At 35.2% G+C, this 10,064-nt stretch overlaps 1 protein-coding gene across 1 annotated transcript in view; it reads right to left on the bottom strand.

The window, feature by feature from the left end:
• Nucleotides 1-10,064, bottom strand: part of LOC108742452 — a gene marked incomplete at its 3' end in the record, with an annotated part of 40,474 nt that overhangs the window by 23,689 nt on the left and 6,721 nt on the right. Inside the window, exons 4-5 of the mRNA XM_025977763.1 lie at nucleotides 4,470-4,560; nucleotides 4,074-4,228 (exon numbers count right to left, since the gene is read on the bottom strand). Of these exons, the coding sequence (XP_025833548.1) occupies nucleotides 4,074-4,228; nucleotides 4,470-4,560 (246 nt within the window). The remainder of the gene's footprint in view (nucleotides 1-4,073; nucleotides 4,229-4,469; nucleotides 4,561-10,064) is intronic.

The raw sequence follows: 10,064 nt of genomic DNA, 5'->3' as shown, positions 1-10,064 counted from the left end.
TGTATCATTGATTGTCACCATCCTTGGGCTGTTGACTTTCTTTTCTTGAACTCTGTATTATTGATGTTTGGGCAGTCAATTTCATTTTTTTGAACTCTGTGTCATTGATTGTGACCACCCTTGGGCTTTCAAGTTTCGTTTATTGAACTTTGTATCATTGATTGTCACCATCCTTGGGCTGTTGACTTTCTTTTCTTGAACTCTGTATCATTGATTATGACTATGCTTGGGCAGTCAAGTTTATTTTTTTGAACTCTGTATCATTGATTGTGACTATCCTTGGGCTATCAAGTTTCGTTTATTGAACTTTGTGTCACTGACTATGACCAACCTTGGACTGTCAAGTTTCTTTTCTTTAACTCTGTATCATTGATTGTCACCATCCTTGGGCTGTTGACTTTCTTTTCTTGAACTCTGTATTATTGATGTTTGGGCAGTCAATTTCATTTTTTTGAACTCTGTGTCATTGATTGTGACCACCCTTGGGCTTTCAAGTTTCGTTTATTGAACTTTGTATCATTGATTGTCACCATCCTTGGGCTGTTGACTTTCTTTTCTTGAACTCTGTATTATTGATGTTTGGGCAGTCAATTTCATTTTTTTGAACTCTGTGTCATTGATTGTGACCACCCTTGGGCTTTCAAGTTTCGTTTATTGAACTTTGTATCATTGATTGTCACCATCCTTGGGCTGTTGACTTTCTTTTCTTGAACTCTGTATTATTGATGTTTGGGCAGTCAATTTCATTTTTTTGAACTCTGTGTCATTGATTGTGACCACCCTTGGGCTTTCAAGTTTCGTTTATTGAACTTTGTATCATTGATTGTCACCATCCTTGGGCTGTTGACTTTCTTTTCTTGAACTCTGTATTATTGATGTTTGGGCAGTCAATTTCATTTTTTTGAACTCTGTGTCATTGATTGTGACCACCCTTGGGCTTTCAAGTTTCGTTTATTGAACTTTGTATCATTGATTGTCACCATCCTTGGGCTGTTGACTTTCTTTTCTTGAACTCTGTATTATTGATGTTTGGGCAGTCAATTTCATTTTTTTGAACTCTGTGTCATTGATTGTGACCACCCTTGGGCTTTCAAGTTTCGTTTATTGAACTTTGTATCATTGATTGTCACCATCCTTGGGCTGTTGACTTTCTTTTCTTGAACTCTGTATTATTGATGTTTGGGCAGTCAATTTCATTTTTTTGAACTCTGTGTCATTGATTGTGACCACCCTTGGGCTTTCAAGTTTCGTTTATTGAACTTTGTATCATTGATTGTCACCATCCTTGGGCTGTTGACTTTCTTTTCTTGAACTCTGTATTATTGATGTTTGGGCAGTCAATTTCATTTTTTTGAACTCTGTGTCATTGATTGTGACCACCCTTGGGCTTTCAAGTTTCGTTTATTGAACTTTGTATCATTGATTGTCACCATCCTTGGGCTGTTGACTTTCTTTTCTTGAACTCTGTATTATTGATGTTTGGGCAGTCAATTTCATTTTTTTGAACTCTGTGTCATTGATTGTGACCACCCTTGGGCTTTCAAGTTTCGTTTATTGAACTTTGTATCATTGATTGTCACCATCCTTGGGCTGTTGACTTTCTTTTCTTGAACTCTGTATTATTGATGTTTGGGCAGTCAATTTCATTTTTTTGAACTCTGTGTCATTGATTGTGACCACCCTTGGGCTTTCAAGTTTCGTTTATTGAACTTTGTATCATTGATTGTCACCATCCTTGGGCTGTTGACTTTCTTTTCTTGAACTCTGTATTATTGATGTTTGGGCAGTCAATTTCATTTTTTTGAACTCTGTGTCATTGATTGTGACCACCCTTGGGCTTTCAAGTTTCGTTTATTGAACTTTGTATCATTGATTGTCACCATCCTTGGGCTGTTGACTTTCTTTTCTTGAACTCTGTATTATTGATGTTTGGGCAGTCAATTTCATTTTTTTGAACTCTGTGTCATTGATTGTGACCACCCTTGGGCTTTCAAGTTTCGTTTATTGAACTTTGTATCATTGATTGTCACCATCCTTGGGCTGTTGACTTTCTTTTCTTGAACTCTGTATTATTGATGTTTGGGCAGTCAATTTCATTTTTTTGAACTCTGTGTCATTGATTGTGACCACCCTTGGGCTTTCAAGTTTCGTTTATTGAACTTTGTATCATTGATTGTCACCATCCTTGGGCTGTTGACTTTCTTTTCTTGAACTCTGTATTATTGATGTTTGGGCAGTCAATTTCATTTTTTTGAACTCTGTGTCATTGATTGTGACCACCCTTGGGCTTTCAAGTTTCGTTTATTGAACTTTGTATCATTGATTGTCACCATCCTTGGGCTGTTGACTTTCTTTTCTTGAACTCTGTATTATTGATGTTTGGGCAGTCAATTTCATTTTTTTGAACTCTGTGTCATTGATTGTGACCACCCTTGGGCTTTCAAGTTTCGTTTATTGAACTTTGTATCATTGATTGTCACCATCCTTGGGCTGTTGACTTTCTTTTCTTGAACTCTGTATTATTGATGTTTGGGCAGTCAATTTCATTTTTTTGAACTCTGTGTCATTGATTGTGACCACCCTTGGGCTTTCAAGTTTCGTTTATTGAACTTTGTATCATTGATTGTCACCATCCTTGGGCTGTTGACTTTCTTTTCTTGAACTCTGTATTATTGATGTTTGGGCAGTCAATTTCATTTTTTTGAACTCTGTGTCATTGATTGTGACCACCCTTGGGCTTTCAAGTTTCGTTTATTGAACTTTGTATCATTGATTGTCACCATCCTTGGGCTGTTGACTTTCTTTTCTTGAACTCTGTATTATTGATGTTTGGGCAGTCAATTTCATTTTTTTGAACTCTGTGTCATTGATTGTGACCACCCTTGGGCTTTCAAGTTTCGTTTATTGAACTTTGTATCATTGATTGTCACCATCCTTGGGCTGTTGACTTTCTTTTCTTGAACTCTGTATTATTGATGTTTGGGCAGTCAATTTCATTTTTTTGAACTCTGTGTCATTGATTGTGACCACCCTTGGGCTTTCAAGTTTCGTTTATTGAACTTTGTATCATTGATTGTCACCATCCTTGGGCTGTTGACTTTCTTTTCTTGAACTCTGTATTATTGATGTTTGGGCAGTCAATTTCATTTTTTTGAACTCTGTGTCATTGATTGTGACCACCCTTGGGCTTTCAAGTTTCGTTTATTGAACTTTGTATCATTGATTGTCACCATCCTTGGGCTGTTGACTTTCTTTTCTTGAACTCTGTATTATTGATGTTTGGGCAGTCAATTTCATTTTTTTGAACTCTGTGTCATTGATTGTGACCACCCTTGGGCTTTCAAGTTTCGTTTATTGAACTTTGTATCATTGATTGTCACCATCCTTGGGCTGTTGACTTTCTTTTCTTGAACTCTGTATCATTGATTATGACTATGCTTGGGCAGTCAAGTTTATTTTTTTGAACTCTGTATCATTGATTGTGACTATCCTTGGGCTATCAAGTTTCGTTTATTGAACTTTGTGTCACTGACTATGACCAACCTTGGACTGTCAAGTTTCTTTTCTTTAACTCTGTATCATTGATTGTCACCATCCTTGGGCTGTTGACTTTCTTTTCTTGAACTCTGTATTATTGATGTTTGGGCAGTCAAGTTCATTTTTTTGAACTCTGTGTCATTGATTGTGACCACCCTTGGGCTTTCAAGTTTCGTTTATTGAACTCTGTATCATTGATTGTCACCATTTTTGGGCTGTCGACTTTCTTTTCTTGAACTCTGTATCATTGATTATGACTATGCTTGGGCACTCAAGTTTTTTTTCTTGAACTCTGTATCATTGATTGTCACCATCCTTCGGCTGTTAGTTTAAGTACACAGCGTTCAATCTTTGATGTCGTATCGTCTACATTCAATTAAATATTAAGTACATGTATACCAATGAGAACTCTACTTGATATAATTTGATGTGAGAAATGATTAGAAGTGAGTTAATTGACAATGAAATCACCCATTTGTTCTATTCATCACCTTCTGCATTTATATCAAATCGGAATTTTAATTCACTACATTTACCTGGAATTTTCTAAGGAGAAGGACTCCCCGTAGCCCAGCAGGATTTTTGTCCTCAATTGGCACGTCTAAATTCACCGTTATATCATCACAGGAATATGATTTTCCGACGGGAGTGAGGAACAACATGGTCGTGTGTGTCAATTTGAAACTTTTTCCTACAAAGAGCTTGTTTCAGCAAAATATGCTCACAAAACACCAGTACTTTATTTTCATCTACTCTGTTAGCCTAGTTTTTTATGATGTCTACATACTATAAAGAATACGAATGATGGGTGACTTGTGATTTATAAAGTAAATGGGGAAATTTCATGTGAATTTATTGACGTACTGACTATAATGGTAATAGGAACAATACATACATATAAAAAATATGAGTACGTTCTACGTATACATTACCTAATTTGTGTTTTATTTCGTGATATCTAGGCGTTGCCGAGTCGACGACTAGGTCGATTTCTTTTATGTACCATCTTTCTCCACCAGGCGTCTAAAAAATTAATGAAAAGATGGTAACTAAGCCACGACTAATTGTGTAATAAAACTTGTAGAAAAATAAGGTTTCATTTGAAAAAATCTGAAGAGGGAGATCCTGCTTTCATTAAAATTAAAATACTTCATGCATCATCAAAGAATTGAAATCTTCATTGTTCTAGAAGCTGGATTTCTACAGTTATGATATTGAATTAGGACGGACTTTTTCGCGTTATGATTTCCGTTAACAGTTTTGACAATCTTTTTCAAATCAAACCATTCGGGGACAGAAGTGATTTCTTTTTGCTAACAACAACTCAATTCTGAGCTACTCTTTGCTTTTTGTCTCTACCACGTTTTCTGTCCTGAGTTCCTGTCTTCAATTTTTATATTAACTCTAACCTTAATACCTTCAACTTCCTTACAGGCCATTATTAATTATTTCATATACAATAGAAATTCGAAAAAGATTGTNATGGGTATATACCTACATATTTATTATACATATTATCTATAAGATGCAAACGATTCACAAACGTCTCGTTTAATGAAATTTTCTAAATATGAGGGAAATTATTATTTTATTTATTTGAGCGACTTTCATTAGAATAATTTTTTAACATTGCGTATATTTAAATTGACTGAAAATGGTATTATCTTAACACAGGTGTAGCTAAACGTCGGTGACGCCGTTAAAAGATCACCTTTCTAAAAAAAAACTGTACCAGTCAATAGCATTTATCCAGAGTAAGATTGTAACGGATAGCGCATCCGCATCCGCAACTGCGGATGTTTGTTGTGCTACAATGCTACTACAGGAATATCTTAGAAATAACAAACGTAAAGTAACAATACACCTTTCACTCTGGTGACGCTGAGAAAGCCAACGTATGTCGTTCGTTTTCTGGCAATAACAGCGATCTTGTGAATAAACAAAAATATTCAATTTAGAATGTCTCAAATTTTTGAAAACGGGCTAAGTTCCCAAAATATATGAAAATAAAGCGATTAATTAAATAACACTAACAATTCTAAATAAAAAACGAAATATTCGTATCCGCATCCAATTTTTCATCTCCATCCGTATCCGCAAATAGACATAGAATTTCAATGATCTGCATATTCTGATCTGTATCCGCAAGCTTAATCTCACTAAAGTTCGCATCCGCTACAACCCTAATCCAGAGTCGTCTAGCCACAACAGGAACGCTTATGGTATTCCTCAGCCAAAAGGCCCCTGTCCTAGCCAAAAATTTCTTAAAAAGGTATATGGAATTCCCAGACTCGTTTAGTTCTGTTTACGAGCCCAATAGTAACGTTTTGCAGAGTTCAATTTATTAGTACATTTCCTAACCTATATAGCTAGGGACTTATATGTAAAAAGGGCTTCACAAAACGTATTTCGCCAACGTCCACGTTCGGTTTAGCTACGCCTCTGCATCTTAGATCTATACGTGTAGGTATTACCTATATGCAAAAACATTTTTTCTTTTAATTTTGAAATTGTTATTACAGACAATTTTGATTGCTTTTTCTATTAAATTCTAATAAGTATTTACTCCTTGTTTCTCAATTGCGTTTTCGGTAACATCTTGATTTGTTTCTTTAATTGAGTTATAAATAAACTATTGGACCCCTCCCCAAGGATAAAATCATAGTAGATCATATGGGAGAGGGGAGAGAGGTTAAAAAGTGGCTAAACTAGACCCACAAAAGTGAATGTGCCAAAACCAAAAATTAATAAGTAAAATATTTAAAATATGCGTCGTCTGTCCTTTTTATATATCGAGCATATTATTCAACTATTTTCTTTATTTAAGTGTAGGTCTTTGTTCGCTATTACTAAGGGTATTCTAAATAAAATTCCAAAACCCCGGAGTACAATACATTAACAGTTAAGTTAAAATTGCAAAATATTTTACATTTATACATTACCTAATAGTAATACAATTTATATTCGTTTAATATATAAGAATTGCTAAAAATTGACAAACTGTTTGATATAAATTCATAACTTTTTATTATATTATTATGTATAAATGATTAAGGTCCTCTCTTTGTATTTTATTAACTATATCTACATAAATACTCTATGTATATTTACGTAATTGCTATAACTTTTGAAACCGTATGCGCAATAATAATAATAATCATATAGATCTGTCCAAAAGTAGATTTCCTCTGACCAAAAATTAATTTAGAAAGGAAAGCCATTTCAATTTGGATACCTCTTTAGCCTGTTACAAACATTTTTTTTTATTTCTTTTTGCAACTTGGCAAGGACATTTTCATTAATATAAAAAATATATGACGAAATCTTATTATCTTTGGTAAAGGTCTAGACGATGGCCCTCACCCCCTTGGGGGGGATGGAAAGAGGCGGTCTCCCCCACCACTGTACCATAAAAAATTCGTGGCGGTCTCACCCCCATAAAAAGTTATGGGGGTTCAAAGTTAATAAATATGCCAATTTTTATACATTTCTAGGCATGTAAATATTTATATAGTCATTCTTAAACAATATTCAAAGGTAAAACTAATGAAAAATACATAAAAATATTGAAAAAGTTATATGAAACATTATTTAAATAGCTTTATCAATAGGTTAGGTTAGGTTAGGTTATCGGGTTTTGTTCGTGACCACCCTCTTTCGATCCCCCACCTCCACCCGCTTGAAAATTTATTTTTTATTGAGTTTTATTTGAATTATAGTGTATGAAAATTGCCAAAATAATCAACTTTCAAGCACCATAACTTTTTATGGGAATGAGACCGTCGCAATTTTTTTATGGGATTTTACTCAGGTGACCACCCTCTTTCGATCCTCCCTACCTTCCTTCGATACCCCTACCCCCACCCCATCTAACCCTCATAACTTTTTATGGGGGTGAGACCGCCACGAACTTTTTATGGTACAGTGGGGCCATCATCTAGATATTTACCTTATCATTACCTAGAGAAGAAATTTGTGATACACTAATTATTTATTATTATTAATTTGTAAGCTTAAAATTTTCGAACTTATATTAGTATTGAGTCGCGTAGTATATGAAACTAATAATTGCTTTTAAAAAACAATTAACCGTCAGCGTGTTAATTAAAGCAATAAAAATCCATCAGATTTACCCAATTTTTATTATAGTAAGAATATAACGCTAAATGGAACTGATACTTGAGAGATTTTATGAATGCCGATTAGTCATTAATTAGTAGTTTATGATAACAAACCATGCTGAACGCAGTGTCATTAATATCGAATAGGTATTTTCATTCTTAACTTGGTCCACTGTAACATTAAAATAAATGGATTGCTTCCTTGAAAACCTATTTATCAGGATTTTATGTGAAAGTAATTGGGATTTCGAAAAAATCGATTAACTAAGAAAAATTAGTTAGACATAGATCGGGTCATAAATTTGTAAGGTTGGCACCACTGTAGTGGGGTTGGTGGCACCCAGGACAGATACTAAATACAGTCCTGATTCCTAAAGAGGCAAAAATTGAACGCACTGGAGCTCGGAAGGGGCAGTATATGTTAAATTAATAATTAATCGATTAATCGAGATAAACGACTGTTAAATGTAACAATCGCCCAGTCCTACTATTATCGCCCACTACATTTTCTCACCCGCTGATCTAATCTGCCTCGACAATTCAGTTAGCTCGTAGAGAAGATAATCGGTTTGATAATCCATTATTTTTAGTTATAAAAAGTAATCGATTAATATTTTCAGTTTTTAAAAATAACCTATTAATCGGAATAACCGATTATTTTCCTATGATCAACAATCGATTGTTAAATTTAATAATCGTCCAGTTGTAGTATCTACGTCTCATGCCACTAGTTGATCATCATTAGTCAAATTCTACTAATTTAAACTATCGACTGAGTCCTATTAGTATATAAGGATATAGCACCTTAGTATAATTTTTTGGGTCCAGTTCTATTTAGCGTTTTTCTTATTTTACATGACTTCTTGGAGTACCTACCAATAAATTCGTAGGTAAGTGACGTTTCACACGGAGCTGATGCCGCGCGTATGAACGCTTGTCGGTCTGCATGAGTTTTCACAAGGGCGTGTTTTGGTTGGCCGAGAAACGGAACAGAATCTCGCTGCGTTGCTAAGATCACTGCGACTTTCTCCTTTCACAGTCAGAAATTTTCTTCGTATACCGTTTCAACGATTTTGTTTGGTGAATTCACAATCAGTGTCAATACAGCAATAATGAACATGAAATAACTAAAGACAAACTAAAAAAATGGCAAAGCAGCAGATTCTTTTGCTGACCGATAGAACGCATCATGTGAATACACTCATAAAACCAATGGCCAGCTCGCTCTCGTTACAAACGCATCGCCGATGAGCCGTGCTGATGGCTCGCGCTTTAAAATCAGCGCCGATGAAACGCGTACATGTGAACTGGCCCTGCACGACCCTTGACGCTTCGCTCGAATGCGCGCGTTTCATGCGTGCCCATGTGAAACAACACCAACAAAAAACAAAGATTGTAATGGCTTTCTTTTCGTTTATCTTAAACTCTTGATTGTTGGGAACTTTATAAGGATGTAATCAAAATCAGTAATTTCGTAATGTATGCAAAAAAAATTATGGTAACAAAAATTGGTACAAAGGGGAAAACTAAGGATATATTTTTATCTCGGTTCCCAACCTTAACAAGTTTATCACGTACCTCTTGCAATAATAGACTTTCGCAAATTGTTTATTCCATCGTATTGTACTGGACCTTTTTTATTTTAAAATGCCTGTATATTGCGTAACCCGTTATGGTTGCTAGCACGGCAACGGCCAGAGTTGATCCAACAGCAATAGGGGCGGTTTCGTCTCTGAATGCTGCTGGTGTACTACAGTCGAAAGCTGGACCAAAATCATTACCCTTGTACATAAATGGTTGTGCCTATAAAAGAAAAGCAGAACAAATAAACAGAATCAGTTACGGATGAGTCCGTTAAATCACTTCCGGTTATATCGATTTAATGTTGGGGTAACGCAGGGCGTTATCATTATAATTGAATCACCCAAGAGTCAGTTCCACTAGCCTTTTTTTTCCACTAGAAGAGTGGGCGATTTCAAAGTCAAATAACATATTGGTTTACAATATAACTCACACCAAATGGTAACAAATCGATCAAAACAAAGCTACCATTGATGTCCAATTGATAAATAATTGAATGTAAACATAGTAAAAGTTGGTATAACCGCCCTACCCAATCACTCAACCCCTCCAACACATTGGACGAAAGATCACGTATGAGTATGTGTCCCGTTTTTTGCTTACTTATTTTGATGTTTCTTTTCTTGAACTTTGTATCATTGATTGTCACCATCCTTGGGCTGTCGACTTTCTTTTTTTGAACTCTGTATCATTGATGTTTGGGCAGCCAAGTTCATTTTTTTGAACTATGTGGCATTGATTGTGACCACCGTTGGGCTTTCTAGTTTCGTTTATTGAACTATGTATCATTGATTGTCACCATCCTTGGGCTGTCGACTTTCTTTT

This window comes from Agrilus planipennis, unplaced genomic scaffold (genome assembly GCF_000699045.2).
Source record: "Agrilus planipennis isolate EAB-ADULT unplaced genomic scaffold, Apla_2.0 scaffold350, whole genome shotgun sequence".
In the NCBI taxonomy this organism is placed as follows: Eukaryota; Metazoa; Arthropoda; class Insecta; order Coleoptera; family Buprestidae; genus Agrilus; species Agrilus planipennis.
The sequence above is the reverse complement of the archived record's forward strand: the minus strand, read 5'-3'. Positions and strand labels throughout refer to the sequence as shown.